Source organism: Ooceraea biroi, chromosome 12 (genome assembly GCF_003672135.1).
Source record: "Ooceraea biroi isolate clonal line C1 chromosome 12, Obir_v5.4, whole genome shotgun sequence".
Taxonomy (NCBI): domain Eukaryota; kingdom Metazoa; phylum Arthropoda; class Insecta; order Hymenoptera; family Formicidae; genus Ooceraea; species Ooceraea biroi.
The window spans coordinates 2,446,618-2,462,488 of record NC_039517.1 but is presented as its reverse complement, the minus strand read 5'-3'; the positions used below and the strand labels follow the sequence as shown (position 1 = coordinate 2,462,488).

The 15,871-nt window shown below is 49.8% G+C and overlaps 1 protein-coding gene across 1 annotated transcript in view; it reads left to right on the top strand.

The window, feature by feature from the left end:
- LOC105281955 overlaps nt 1-15,871 on the top strand; it is a 33,394-nt gene that overhangs the window by 8,841 nt on the left and 8,682 nt on the right. The window contains 8 exon segments of the mRNA XM_026974402.1: nt 1,737-1,824; nt 4,642-4,740; nt 4,836-5,002; nt 8,445-9,213; nt 9,338-9,420; nt 9,505-9,635; nt 10,563-10,728; nt 14,754-14,823. Of these exon segments, the coding sequence (XP_026830203.1) occupies nt 1,737-1,824; nt 4,642-4,740; nt 4,836-5,002; nt 8,445-9,213; nt 9,338-9,420; nt 9,505-9,635; nt 10,563-10,728; nt 14,754-14,823 (1,573 nt within the window).

The following is a 15,871-nucleotide window of genomic DNA, read 5'->3' as shown; positions in this document are numbered from 1 at the left end:
TCCCATCGTCGATGAACCTTTAATATTCATAAAAACATTAAGTTAAACAATTATTTTTGCATGAAAAAGTTCAACAACTTTGCCTAAAAATCGTACTTTTGTGTTCTAAGCTCCACCATTTTGGCACTTTTCAACTTTTTTCTTCTCTCTTTGGTTCATCGACGATGGGAATTCATAAATAACGAGAACATATTTCAATTTTTCAGTTTAGACGAAATTTGGAGGCAGGAGAATGCTCACCAATTTGCAATGCCGGCGACGCGGCTGCACTAAGATTTCTCCAGGACGACCTCTACAAGCGATATATTCAAATCAAAAAATAATTTTTTTATCTTTAAACATGTACTAATAAATGCATCAAAGTTTTATAATAATCCGCTGTATAGTTTCTCCAAAAACAATTCGTAAAATATACCTTATTTTCAGCGTTCTAAAGCAGGCTCCCCCCTTAAATTGCACGACTACCGGACGGACAGAAACGTTTCACCCCGACGACTAAATGTACAATCTTTAGTTTACTATCGTCTTCAGTTACTTTTTATCACTCCTTTTCATGTGACTGTTTAACGTTCTCCCCATGGCTAGAAATGTTATTTTATTTGTCACATGTTTGCAAGTAACCGAGCGACGCCTCGATGATCTCCGATGACTCTTCTCGGCGATCTTCCATCGCGGAACAACCCCCGCGCAACTGCAGCAAGTGTAACGCAAACTCGGGCGATCGTGATTATGTAAAAGTCGGATTGATATCGATACCGTTCATCCGATCGTCCGGGGCGAGATACACGGCGTTAAATTTCATCAATGGCTGTTCTCACTCGATGACGATCTCCTGGTGGTGGCGTTGCGCATTCCACTTGGTGTCGGACGCCGGTTACAGGGGGTGCGGCCGCGCGCGCTGATGAACGCTCGCTCCCTCTTTCTCTCGCGGACGGGAAAGAAGAAGCCCCAACTCCACCGCTTCGTTTGTTTGTAGTGCAAACCTCCGCGCGATATATTAAACGCGTAGTCTCCTTTTCGTTCAATCGCGCGCTCCTTTGATCCTCGCCGTGATAATATTTATTCTGCATACGTTAATGCGCGGTTCAATGCATGGAAAAAGATACGGCGAGTCTTGATGACAACGTCTCTGATAATACCAATAATTTATTACATGCCATTCCGAGTCGAGTTTTTTCTCGGAATTGTTATACGCGTGTACTCACATTTTCATTTAATTTTATTATTTTTTTTATTATTTCTGAATAATAAAAACTACCTCTCCTTTTATAGATAATAACGAAATTTCAAACGTTTCGCAACGAATGGATCGACTTGGTGAACGAGTGCCGGAAGAGTGCGCGTCGCGCCGATACACAAACTCGGAAACGGTCGTCCTCGCGTTACCGGTCTCACGAGCCGGTCTTTTTGATCATCGACGTTGCCGCGATTAGATTGAACGTCATCACATGGTGACCGTAAAATCGATCATGCCGGCTAATGAAAGATTAAACGCGTTACCGCGCCGTTAACCGCGGCTGCGAGACGCGGTGTAGGTTTATTCCGCGCGATCGGTAGCGGCACGTTAATTCACGGGGTGACTTGATTATTCATCGGTCTCGATCGGTCCCATAAAAGAATGACACACTGTCGGTTCCATTCGTTCAGAAGGAACCAGAGAAGAACAGTAACATTGCAGAAGGTGCTTTGATCGGCCACTCGAGCTAACCGGAAACGGCATTGCGTTTTTGTTGCAGGTCTGACGAGAGCTCCGATGTACCCCTTCTCGGCGAGCCAGTACCCTTATCCCATGCTCAGCACGGAAATGTCGCAAGTCGCTTCCTGGTAAGTCGACACGAGCCTGACGATGACATCTCCTGACGCGATGAAATTTTTCTCCCTTCGGATGATGACGCATCGGCGAGACTCCGGATTCGAGCGCCGCGTACCCGGGGGTAATCCGATGAGAGAACTGCGCGATTTAACGCGGTATAATTACATGCACGTTGTTGCGCGATTGACTGTGCGTCGCGCGTCACAATATAACGTAATATTATTTCAATTTTAATCGGATGTATTTCGTTCTCTTCACGCGAAACGTCGAAACGCGCGTGATGCGATGACGATCAGAGCGGTATTCGATTTCGCGAGTGATAAACGCGAGTGCGCGCAGCATAGAGCAAGAGTCATTTTACATTCCCGGTAAACGTTATATCGTGTTTTATATTAATTACGCGTTAAATAATCGATTCGCGCTTCACAGTGATGCGGATGAAAACTAATGAAAAGCATCGGATTTCGATCGCGCGACAGACGCAGTTCTTGACGATTTTTAAAACCGTCCGGCCTGGCGAATCGCGCGCACAAAGGCCGCTAAATATTCATAAAAGTATCGGGAGGACCTAAGAGGACGCGTAACGCCGCGTCGCAGACCTCTGCTGTCCAAAGTGGACCTATCCCTTTGGAAAAGATTTTCTTTTAGCGCAAAGCGCGCGCGGATTTGCATGATAAACGCATCCCCCCGGGATTTCCCCTCCGAGAGACGGCCGCCGCTCTCGTTAATTCCCTCTCTCGTCGCTAACGATCCTCCGAGCAATCGCGACGCTGTGAACGCGATCTTTACTCTGATCTCTCTCCGATCGCGAAGATCAGAGGATCCCTGAAATATAACGCGAGAATAATCCCCGCGGATTCGTTTTTTCTTTTTTTCTTGAGTGCTGAATTCGCATTCAGCTCCTCGAGGTTTTTCTCGAGGAAGTCCGGAAATCAGAATCGAACTGCGCGCGGTCAGTTTCGGTCAGAGGGTCATCCTCTCAGTTCCGGTCTATTAGGTCGGATACTCGTCGTCCTTGCGGTCCTCGTGAGGAGGACGTCACCCTCTTTCTCGCGAAGAGAGACCGCAGAACGCGGTCTCACTCCGCTCGTTATTTGCTTTCCGCCCGAGTCGCCCCAAATTGCGATTTTCCACGGCTGATCGGTCACCTGCCCCTCAATTAGAAGGATCCGCGAGCGGTGTCCCCGCTCGCCGGAGGCCGAGTGCGGCACATGGAAAGACGCGCGCCGACGTCTCGCGCGTGCACAGAATTTCAGCCCGCGCGGCTTGCCAAGGGGTAGTCATCCCCGCAACAAGGGCCACTTGCGATAATGAGAAGGTCGGCGGCATTTTTATTACGCGAAGTGCTCCGGGATTCCGTGGAACTTTGTTCTTTGCAACGAGAGAACGCGAGCAACGCGCGGAAACTAATTGCTGTTATGCGGTTGATAACTGCTACAGGATGTTAATGATGATTAACCGCATTGTCGGCTAGTACTGCGCAAGTGTCGCGGTTGTGATAATTGATTTCTACTTTTAGTGATAATAATTAATTTTCTTAGATTTGTTCTTCGTTACCGGCCTTGATCTTTTTCTATTGACGCAACGAGAGGCAGAATATTGATACAATTAGAGCAACGAAATTTTTGATAAGTCAAATTAAAAAATGCATGAAGTTTCACAAATTTCTCATATAATTTCCTCGATCTGGCGAGGCCGCCGTCGCCACTGTAAGAGTCGCAAGGTTGAGTTAATCAAATCCTGAGAAAGTCTCGGCGAACAGCTGGGAAACGTGTTCCGCGAGAAATTTTCATCGCGACGCAGGGACCCACGTAGAAATTGCCGAGGTTGTTTAACTGGCCCAACATTGGCCTAGTATTGGTAGCCCAGAGTACGGCAGCGGCGTTACACTCCAGTGTCGGATCTGTACTGGCAAAATACTGACGGCCAGTACTGCAAAGAGTTGGCATACAGTCTTGTCCCAGTACTTATTAAAAACCGGGCCATGTGACGGGCCATTATAAAATACAGACATGGACCAGTACTGGTTGCGAGACGGGCCATGCTTCGGCAACCGACACAGACCCAGCATTCGACTACATACATTGCCGATAATATATAACTAGCAACACAGGCGCGCGCTATAAATAAAATAAGAAATAAAAAAATAATATAATAAATACAATTGTCAATATAACCGCACTGACAGCCACTATGACATTCTGACATTCGCAACACGAAGTTCAAGTCACACGAAATTCGTCGCGGAAAAGAGGCTTCAATATTCGATAAAAAAGAACTTCACGAAGTTAACACGCCTTTTTTAGAATAGGATTATAACAATATATTGATTCACCAGCGACCGATAGATGGCCAGATCAGGCGTGACGTTCTCGCTAGAAACATTTGCGTTATCACGCATAAATAACCATCCGGAAAACCGATTTAACATCTTTTTCTTTTAAACGCGATATTAATTCACGCGACATTTACAAAATGATTTTACTAATGTTGTTTGCATTAGTCTTTGTTTATAATATTTAAGTCACAAATACAAATAGTACAAAATACATATTATATATATATATATAAAAAATACATTTATACATTAATACATTAATTGGTCCACTTCTATGCCCAATGCTGGTGCAGTTATTTACCGAATACTGGCCCATATATTATTGCCAGTGTCGGATCAGTACTGGCAATTCTGTACTGGCACAATACTGGCGGCCAGTACTGCCACGATGGCAAACGGTACAGTCCCAGTATTGGACCGTTTTGCAATTTCTACGTGGGGAGACGCGTGTGAATGGCGACGAGATATAAGCAATAATGATCATTTGCAGGCACACACCGACGATGTACCCGACCATTTCGCCGGCGAACGCCGGCTTCCGGAGTCCGTACCCCACGAGTTTACCCATCACGAGCTCCAGTCTACCAAGGTCAGTGAAAACGCCTTTACTCGCACCCCCCCCCCCCCCGACAAACGAGACTCCCAGACTCAATCGCAACCCCCGTGCTCCGATTCTTTTTTCAGCGATCTGTACCGGTTTTCGCCGACGGGACTTATGCCACCGCATCCCGGCCTGAGTCCGCACGCACACGCGTTGGCGTCGCATGCGTTGGTCTCTTCAGCGCCGAAGGCGGACCACTCCACCCTGGATCACAATCACAGGTTCGTTCGTTCATCCCCTCGCAACTTTCGTATCGCTGGCGACATCTGAACACTCGCCGGCCAAGCCGGCGTCGATTTTGTTATTCTCATCCGATATTTTCCCCTGATATTTCTCGTCCCTCCCCGTCATCCTTTGTCCTGTGCTTGACTCCTCCGCTCGGTGGCTTTCGTGGGAATCAAGACGAAGAAGGCACCCTGTCGTCGGTGTCGATCCAAGTCGCAAGAATCTCCTGATGTTTGCGTTTCGAAAGGATTGACTTACGAGCAATCCGTGTTAATGATCTAATGATTAAATACTATAACGATGACCAGCTGATGTATCAAGAAGAGAAGAATCGCGCTCGGAAAGAAGCGCCACAGTCGTCGCAATGGAATGACGTAAACTTTCAAAGAATAATTAAAGAAACTCGCCAACTCGGTATTATCTGCCAGCGACTCATTAGCATCATCGTCGATTAATTACATTCGCTGAGGATCTAATTAATTTGAGATACGTTCGTCACGTGTGAACGAGATAATTTTACAGCTCGTCTCAAGGAAAAATCATCTCGGCGAGTCGATAAAAGGAAGAATTTGCAAAGGAGAAACGCCATTTTTAAGTGACGTTGAAAAGCTTTAAAAGAAGAATCACAAGTCACGTTTGCATAAATAATTCTCAAGTCAATGTTCCGCCGGTAGATAACTTCTACGTCATCAATCCAACGTTATCCATCATCGGACGGCGTCCTGTCTGGGTCCTTCCGGCTGATCCTGTGAGCAATTACCCACCGGATGGCAACGCTTCAGAGTCCTGCGAGATCTTCCTGACCGCCGTTGGATGCGTACGTGCGTGCATGCGTGCGTATTCACCCCATTTGGGGGTGAAAGCGTCACGGACGTACTCGGCGATCGATAATAACGGCCGAACAGCGCTGACAGCAGCTGCAAGACACGAAGGTTGTGCAAAACGACCTGCTGATAAGGAAGCGCCGTGCCGAGAGGGTGAGATGTCGGGGATGGGATAATTGCGGCGCGACGATCGTAAGGGGGCAGCACGTCCCGACTACCGGCGAAGGGGATGCGTCGAGGGACACCCTCGTTTCTCTCTCTCTCTCTCTCTCTGTTTCATCTCTCGCATGTACTCTTCTCTTCACCCCCTCGTCGTCGTCGTCACCGACGTTGTCGGCAGTCGTCGGGAGAGGACGTATAACACTTATCGAATGACTCGCTCGCTCTCTCTTTCTCTCCCTCTCTCCGCACAGCGTCTGCGCCTGCTGCCGCCGCCGTCGACGCCGCCGCCAGTTATGTATTGATCATTACCCTCTTAAACAGATTTCTAATTTACATTAGTACCCGGGCGATCGCCCGCCCCGCACCCGCCTGCTGCATACAGAGGTGGTGTGCGCGTGGACGCGGCTCTCCTGGACACACGTCGCGCGCAAGTGCCTCGGGACGCCTTTATGCAAAAGGACCAGCTGACTCGGTGTCTTCCTGGTCCATCGACGACGCCATCGAGCACGAGGCTCGTAGCGATCCGCGCGGGACATCCGCGCGTTCATCTCCTCGCACGTTTATTGGTGAATACAGGACCGACGCATTCAGAATTCAGATATGAATCTCCGTAGACAGATGACGGTCGAGACAAAAAGATTCCCCGATCAATCATCAGCGCGAGTGCGGGGATCAAAGATTCAAGGGTGAAGGATCACCGTCAATCTCTCCCGGACCGCAGTCACCTGCACGGTTTCTTTAGGGTGAAATATACCGGTATCTTGAGAGGGTATAAGATTGCCCCCCGACAGGGACGTCGAACCGAACTCTGACCCCCCAGCGGCCGATCTATCCTGTCGGCTCGCCGCATCGCTGGCGAGTGTCAGCAGGACACCCCGGGTTGACCGGTGGTCGACGGCAGCGCCGCGGTAACCCTCCCCCCCCCCCCGAAAGGGGAGGAAGAGTCGCGACTCTATGCAGAAGAGACGAGGAAGAGCGAGACAGGCATAGAGGAAGGCCACGGAGAATGCGATATTCACCGCTTCCTCCCTCCCCTCGGCACGCTCCCGGAATTGTAGGGTCGGCGGATACGGCAGGGTCGTCTCTCTGGTCGCCGCGAGAGAGCCATGAATCGCAATGATGCCAGCCGTCCCACAGTGCCAGCCTCGCGCAACCCCCGCACCGCCACCGGCGCCCGCCAACCCCCCTCGCGCAATCCCCGGCCACCCCCAGACTCGCCGATAATCAATCGTCGTAACACCGGTCGGTGGTGATTCCGCTGACGCCAGGAACGAGCGCATTTGATAGACGCGGCGGCGGCGGGAGGGCGAGACGGGGCGAAAGGGAGAGAAAGGACGAGAAAGAGAGAGAGAGAAGTATCGTGCGCGCGAGGGAAATCCGAGGACACGACGGAGGCACGCCGGAGAGAAAGACCGCGGGAGAGAACGCGCGCGCGAGGTGGTTCGTGTCGACGTACGAGCGGAGAGTTTTTTTTCCGTGCGTGCGTGCGTGCGTGCGTGCGACAAACGTCACGGGTATCCGGAGACAGGAGAGGGTGCGCTCCAACGACGACACAACGGAACGGAGCGCGCTATAGTCGTCGGCGTCGCTCGGGATAGACGGGGATTGTTCGGCGGATACACAAGGGGGTGGGATTGGGACAGGCGACGCGGGACAAAGAGAGAAAGAGGATCCGGCAGAGGCGAAGAGCGCCAGCGGAAGGGAAGCGAGACAGAGATATGACGAATGGGTGACCGTGGGATGCCGCCCCTGGAGACATTTCACCACCGCACGTATCGCCGGGCGACCAAGTCGCGTCAACGACTGGCGCTGCCGAAGCAGCAGCGGCGGCAGGCGCGGGCGTGCAAATGAACGCGATCGACAACTACGTGGCGATGACGACGACGGTGCCATTATTAGGACGTGGAGGCACGTCGGACGCGCGGGCGACGTGCGGCAAACACGTCGACAACTGCTGCTCCCCGCTGTTGCTGCTGCTGCTACTGTTACGTACTGTATCTCGGGGGTTGCCGAGTGATGCGTGAGGCTGTCACCGCCAACGACGTCTGGCGAACCACCACGTACGGCGCGTAAGTGTGTCGTCGTCGTCGTCGTAAGTGTGCGCCACCGCACGTACGTGCTGTTTACAACGGCGACCGGTTTATGGGACCCCGCTCCCGTGACTTTACGCGCCCGCTATAGCGCGACACGAGCGCGAGGACGTGAATGGAGAGTGTAAACTGTTGTCCGAAGTGCTGCCGGCCGCCACGTCAAGGCGAGCTTACCTACGCGGGAATGCAAACGATGACGAGCGTGTTGTTCGGGTCGCCGTTAACGGCGAGGAAAAACTTGCCAGTGGGATGGGATTGAGGGTTGATACCGAGGGTTGGATCCTAGCGTGCCAGCGATATTGACCAGGACCAAGTTGTTCGGTTTTTCGGTGCCTGTGACAATCTCTCGAACGATAACGCGAGATCGACGGGGTGAGATCGTGGCATTCGGGGATCGTTCGATGGATCGATTTGGATCGTCGCTACGGCGGTGGACCCGCGAGTAGTAAACACGAGGCAGTGCCGTATGTGGCGATGGAGCCAGCCGAGTGCCTGGAGCAGCCGCTGAACCTGGTGATCAAGAAGGACGACACTGACGACAGCGGGCCGACCGGGCGGACGACGGTGATCGGCAAGAGGATCGAGACCGAGGCGTCGATCATCATCGACGAGGAGGAGGAGAAGGACGCCACGGCCGAGGAGGAGTGCGCGATCGACGATAACATGGCGATATTCCAGGACGCGGTCAAGTCTGCGGAATCCGGCGGCGGCTTACCAACCGCGGATCACAAGCTCCTGACCGCGCTCTACATGAGCAGCCTCATGCAGATGTCGAGCTTGAGCGTGCCGCGCGGCATCGCGCCGTCGCCGTACGGTGCCAGCCAGCAACAGCAACAGCAGCAGCAGCCGAGCTTCGTGCAGCTGCTGGCGATGGTGGAGGCGCGGCACCGCATGTGGCAGCAGATGAACTGGCCATTACCGCAGGGCTTCCTGAGGAGTCCGCTGACGATGTCACCTAGTGCGCCACCACCGCCGCCCTCGTCGTCGTCGTACTTTGACGGTGCGACGACGACGACGACGACGCCGACGCCGACGCCGACGCCGGCGCCGAGCCTGACGGAGCAGCTGTCCCAGACCGCGGCACCGACCTACCCCCTGTCCTGCGCGAAACCCGAACCCCTGAATCCCGAGGCCACCAAACAGTCCTACTTCGGCAAACGGTACACGCAAACGCGATCTTGTTCTCGGGCTCCGTGGAAGTGGCGCGAACCATCTTTTGGCGCGCGCCCACGAGCCCGCTAGCCCTCGTACTGATGAGCACGTTTTCTGTTGTCTGTGTTGCAGGTCTACGATAGAACAGAAAAACTCGACGTCGTTACCTACGGACAACGCCAAAGCCCAGGACACGGGCCAGCAGAACAATCAAGGTGAGGACGCGCGGATGCGCGCAGGTAACGCATCGATTTCAGCTCGGACCGATCATTTCATCACGACGCCTGTATGTTTGACAGATAAAAAGAAACCCCATATAAAAAAGCCTCTGAATGCGTTTATGCTGTATATGAAGGAGATGAGGGCGAAAGTGGTGGCAGAATGTACCTTAAAAGAGAGTGCCGCGATCAACCAAATATTGGGAAGACGAGTGAGTAGACGTTACGCTCTCAGGTATTTCTAGAAGTCTTGAATATCGTTGTCCTACATCAGAGTTACTGGTGAAGCGGATGTAACATTTATCTGGCGCAGGTCCATTCATCCTCGTGGAGCCACTTTTGGACTTTTTATTTATTTATCACCTGAAATTCAAGAGACATTCAGCATCTGTTCGATAAAATTAAATGCTTGCACTCTGATGTAAGATTCATTGAGAGATTTACGAGGACCAACATTTTCTCACGTCTCTGAAATAGGAATTGCAAAGTATTTCGAGTGTTATTTCTAGTCCAGGCTTGTTTTGACAAATTATTGAAAATCGACTTACGAACATCAGCTTACGGGTCATTCCAATTCTGTACTAACGGGCTGAAAGAAAGAGAGAATGTTGGCTACTCGCTGAAAATTTCCAGACAAGAATTCTCACTGTTAATAGATATATACATATAATATATACGTTTACAAGTTACTGCATGCATCTTAACGCTTTTGTCGAGCAAGTAGTCTACCGGACTACCAATCGGAGCTGAAACTAACCGTACCTACTAGTATCTCAGTACGAATATAGAACATTGTAGGTGGGATCTAAGGAAATCTCGAGATTCGTCTCGACAGAGAAAAAAAACAGAAAGAAAAGAAAACGTACGCTGTGCAACGGGAGGGGAAGGTCCGAAGGGGGGTGGTTTTCGTGGGTCTCGTGGGCCACGTGGCGAGTCACGAGGCGTTGTGTCCACTTGTATCGCTAAAGGGTAAAATAAGTTTGAGCAAGAGAGGGTGCAGAAAGAGAGATTGAGAGGGAGGGAGGGAGGATGCGAGAGAGAGATAATAATGGGGGGGGGGGAGCACGGTGTACGGTGATAAAGTAAACTGCGGGGACTGGTGAGTCTGTGAATCTGAATTTTGGGGATGTGACACGCAGTGGCACTCGCTAAGCCGGGAGGAGCAGGCGCGGTATTATGAGGCGGCCAGGCAGGAACGCCATCTCCATCAGCAACGATACCCCGGCTGGAGTGCCAGGGATAACTACGGATATGGCAGCAAGAAGAAGAAGAGGAAGAAAGAGCGCTCCGCAGATCCCACCGGAGGTACCACTTTCCAGTGCTAGAACAGCAGGCCCTTAATAATTCATTATATAATAATTGCTAGTACATATATTACCTATACTGGTTGATTGAAACGATCAAAGTCTCTGTGCGTTTCTGTTTTATTTTACGCTCTTTTTCGTTATACATTTTGTGTTTCATGTTTTATGATTTATCTGGCATTCACTCGTTTTCGACGTGCAAACTATATATATATATATATATATATATTTACCGACATATATATCTCTTGGATACTTTATATATGTACATATATATATCTATGCATATATATGTATATTTTTTCGTTTTTCGTAACCGAATTGGATTGGATTGTCTGTGGGGATTGTGGAATGGCGCAGCAGAGAATTATAAAAAGTCGAAAAGAGAAAAACTAAAAGATATAAAAAAAAATATCGAATGGAAAGTACGAAAGTAAGAAACGAAAGACCGTGTTACAAGTCGGAGGGAAGTCACCACGGCGGACTCTCCCGGCATGCAATGCAATCTCTCTTTTTTTTTTATTATCTGGCCAAACTCCCTAAAGCGGTATTCGTTCTCCGGTGAGCGGAAAGAGACGGAGAGACGAGAGTGATGTCACCGATGATGCGATAACGAGGCGAGAGCGAAAACCGAAGCCTTAGGTACGGGATGTCTGGTAGAGCCCGGGGCCTGTCCCGCTTCTTCTACTTTTCTCTTCTTCTTTTTTTTTCTTTTTTTTTGTTTTACTTTCCTTTCTTGCCGCGGGACGACGACATCCGCTCGCAATCGCTTGCCACCCAGGACGAGCCGCGCTCGCGGCGACTTCGCGAGAATCCCGTTCGACGACGGTGTCCCGTTCCCTCCTAGATCTAAACCTCTCCTGTGCCCTCTCGTGCCCTCCCGTTCCTGCCGAGCCGTCGTCTCTGAAACGAGCGTGTTTCTCTGGGCTAGTGTGACGGCTTCTCGTCACGAAGTCTCGCAACACCACCCACCCTTTTGCAGTCTTTAATGGCGTGGAGAGGAACTGGGGCAGGTGGCGAACGGAAATACACTGGAGGAACATCCTGCGTGCCTCTGTTGCGGAATGCGTGCGACGGGATTGAACGACGGCCAAGTATAATTGAGCTATCCGCTGCGGACGGACAAGAGGAACGATCGATAGCCCACTTATAATTGCCGATCGCGTTCAATCGCGCCTTAATGAACATGAGATTAAATTCACGAGTGCATGAGTTAAATTAAACTGTTCATTAACATTTTATCGCAGCCCGACTGAGCCGTTCCTCGGCGACCGCGAAGGGCGGCAGCTGCGGAATCGCGTCTTCTTCAGTGTATAGCCGTGCCGACACCACTCTTTCGCTCTTTCAACCGCAGGCGTGCTTCGGAAAAAAAAGGAAAAAAAGAAAAACGAGAAATTCTCTACCGTCCACCCGCTAGGCCGTGTCCTCTATCAGACACCCTGTATGTGCTTCAAGTTGTTAATATCGACCATGTACGACGAATAGCGGTGCGACCGAGGGGGAGGGGACAATCTAGGCTGTTCTTCTAGCACTTTAAACGGAAAGTAGGGACCCCAGTGTTACTGAAATGCTATGAGGGAACGATTACAAAAAAAATATAATAGTATAAAAAATAAAGAGAATAAAGAGAAAAAAACATATATATTATATAAAGCATTAAGAGAAACCGATTTTTCGAATAGAGCAAGCTAACTCTCTGTTTTCAAGGCAACATTCTTGCGCAATTAGGGTGGCGGCAGTAGCATTAGTGAATCTTTGTTTTTTCTTGATTAAAAATGATTGTTTAGTCCACGCACGGTTAATGCACAATTACAAAAAGCTGTTTGGTTCTCTCTCGGTAGTGGCACGCGCTAGGGCGAGAGGAACAGGCCAAGTATTATGAGTTGGCGCGACGGGAGAGACAGTTGCACATGCAGCTGTACCCTGACTGGTCTTCCCGCGCAAATACCAACCGAACTAAGAAGAGGAAGCGCAAACAAGACACAAACAGTGATCCTGGAGGTACCCACATGCCTCTCACTCCACGCATTCTTACGATTTTCCCCCCTCCGTCATAAAGGAAAGAGAGCGCCCCCGCCCCCTCCACTCCACTCATTATTATACATATACTATTATATTATTATTATACTATTTGCTACACTATACATTATGTTGCATGTTTCCCCCCCATCTTTAGGGGTTTTGGGTCGATATATTTTATATATATATATATTACTATATATATGACTATATATATATTATTCTGTTATCTACACGTACACATTCACATACACACACATATACGTTCATATATATATACATATATATATAAATGTGATTCTATATATATATATATATGGTTTTTTTTACATAAATCGCGGGGACGGGCGTGCACGTACGCATGCACACGTGCGTGCCTATTATTTTCATTATTCACGTTATCTGATACACACACACATACACATATGTTATTATTATTAATTATACGTATACAACTTTGGGGACGCTGGCCATCTTGCATTTTTACAGGGACCTATCCGCAATCAGACAATCCTGAGCGTTTAATTTTCTGTCTTTTTCTTTAGATTTCTTTTCTCTTTTTCTCTCTCTCTCTCTCTCTCTTTATTTTTTTATTCAATAAATTTATATACTTCTCGTCTCTTTGTTGCCTATCTCTCTTCATCTCTTTCCATTTCTCTCTCTCTCTCTCTCTCTCTCTCTTACTCTTCTCTGTTAGTTTTACTATCATTCTGTCATTCCCGTACTTCAATTCTCGATTCGTACGTTTATTTTCCTTTGATCGTTTCAATGTTGCCTGGCTCCTTTTTGATGTTTATTCTAATTTTATCGGTGGTTTTCGTTCTTTCGTCATCTTTATTCGAATCACTTGATTTTATCCGCGACCCCCACATACGAGATTTTCTGTTCACCGGCGCTCGCGCGATGCAGCGAGCTAGCTTTACATTGATATCTATTTTTTTTTTCATTCTTTTTTTTTAATATACCGGAGCTTGCGTTTATAATACAAGTCACGACATCTAAAACGAGTAGATGATCTTTGATCGTGTTTTTTAAGCCGTTTCGACGTTAACGTTGCATGCCATGATATTCGCCCGACGAAGATACGACTCGTTCATCCCTCGGAAGCTCGTGAAAAGAAAATTGTACGCGGATCTGCATTAACGTTCTCTTTTTGAAATTTGTCTCGTCCCAGGAATGAATTTACACGGCTTTCAGAACGGGCGATTCGTATCTCCATCGATATACACGTAGGTCCTTCCGCGAAGACAATCAGACTCGCTGCACCGATTGCAAAGTGTCCGATTTACTCGCGTTCCGCTTAGTTTTCGCGCAAGTCGTGTTCTCCAACAATTGATTGATGATTACGGCGTAAAGTCTTTGCGACGAAGGTCCTACGATACATCGTCGACAACCCTTCGAGGTCAGGGCCGAAGTGAATCCTTAAAATGATTCTAAATCGGTCTTATTGAACGCAGTCGCGTTGCGCATAATTCTCAGACGAATCTCATTTCCGTGCAAGGGTCGCTCACCCTGCTCGCCCCGCGAGATCTCCTCTCGAAGGGCTCGGACAGGGCGGCGCAACTGACCTCGTGGGGTTCTCCACCACCGTTCTGTTACACGCATGACTAGTTGACATTCGTTGAATTTTACGTTTGCCATTCACAGAAGCATAAGTACATATCGAAGTCTCGAGCACCGATCTCACTGTTTTTGTCAAGTAGATACCACCGTCGTTTATTCGACCGTTATATTCACACACGACGAGTCCCGCACGGTATCCGTCGACGTTCTGTCACTTCCGTTCAGTTGTCTTATTCTCTCTTCACCAACGTGGCCGAGTAGATCGCTCGAGACTCACGACTGTTTTTTCACGTCACGTCTTTCTTCACACTGCCGGCAACGCCAATGTCAATACTACGTCATCCATCTGACAGAATGTAGCCACACCGTAGTAGTTAATCACGCCCGTCTGCGAGCCCGATCCACGTGCGTGGCGTTTAATCACTGCCCTTTTCCCTTTTCTAGGTAACAACATGAAGAAGTGCCGCGCCAGGTATGGATTAGACCAGCAAAGCCAGTGGTGCAAACCCTGCAGGTACGTGTGCCGCGTGCAAGGCTTTCTTACACTTCCGTCGGACGCCGCCGCGCGTTGTCCGCTCGCGTGTACATAAGCCGGAAGTCTACCGTCTACCGTCCATTCTCGAAGGCTCTCGCCTCGCGATACCGGAAGCGCGGAGGGTAACACCGCCCCCCCCGCTCGCCCCGGCGCGATTGTTCTCGCGAAAGGGAACGTCGAGTTCTGCTCCCGCGTGACGTCAATCGTTTCGTAACGATCGCTCGAGTCAATTATTACATAAATTCACGGCAACGTGAGGAATTTAATTCGGAATGCATCCGTTGCCTCGCGATGCTAACGTTCGAGAGTACTCGCGGATTCGGCCGTGTACCAACGACTCGTTCCTGCTCGCGGCTGTCCCGCGTCGATCTCGGGGCCCCGTTCCGTCATCCACATGTTATCGTGGAACTTGAATGAGAGAGAGAGAGAGAGAGAGAGGAGACACCGCCACGAAAAAATGGGGAGTAGCGCCGTCGACGGCGCGTGCTTTCTGGAGGACTTCCTGTCCTCGGATCCTTCGGATTTGCAAGATTTACCACCGAGCGAACGAGGGAAGAAACGGGGAAACGAGTGCGCAGCGCGCGAAACTGCGCCGGGGAACCGTGTCAGAAAATGTGTCTTCCAAAATGAAAAAGATACGAAAGAGAAAGAAAAGTAGAAGCGTGCGACGAGGGGACGTTGCGACCGGGTGGTGGGTCCCCTCCCCTGGTCGCGCCAGGGTGTCGACGTCCAGCGTCCGGCTGTCACTTGGCTTGTAAATATCGGTCTCGGTAGAGCAGCACACCACTATCTCTCGTAGCTTGTCGCGGTGTCACGTGCCACCCGTTTCTAGCGCCGACTAACTCACTATGCCCCAAAAGTTGTCACGGCGTAGGCCCACAAATGCCCCAACTCCCGGCTGGGTTTGTGAATCTCATGGACCTCATTAAAGGGGCGAGGATGAATCGGTCTTTTTATCGCGATGAGAGAAGGAAGCGAGCGTCAGACTTTCGCGCGGCTTTTGGGAGTCGGGGATGGAAGCGCGAGC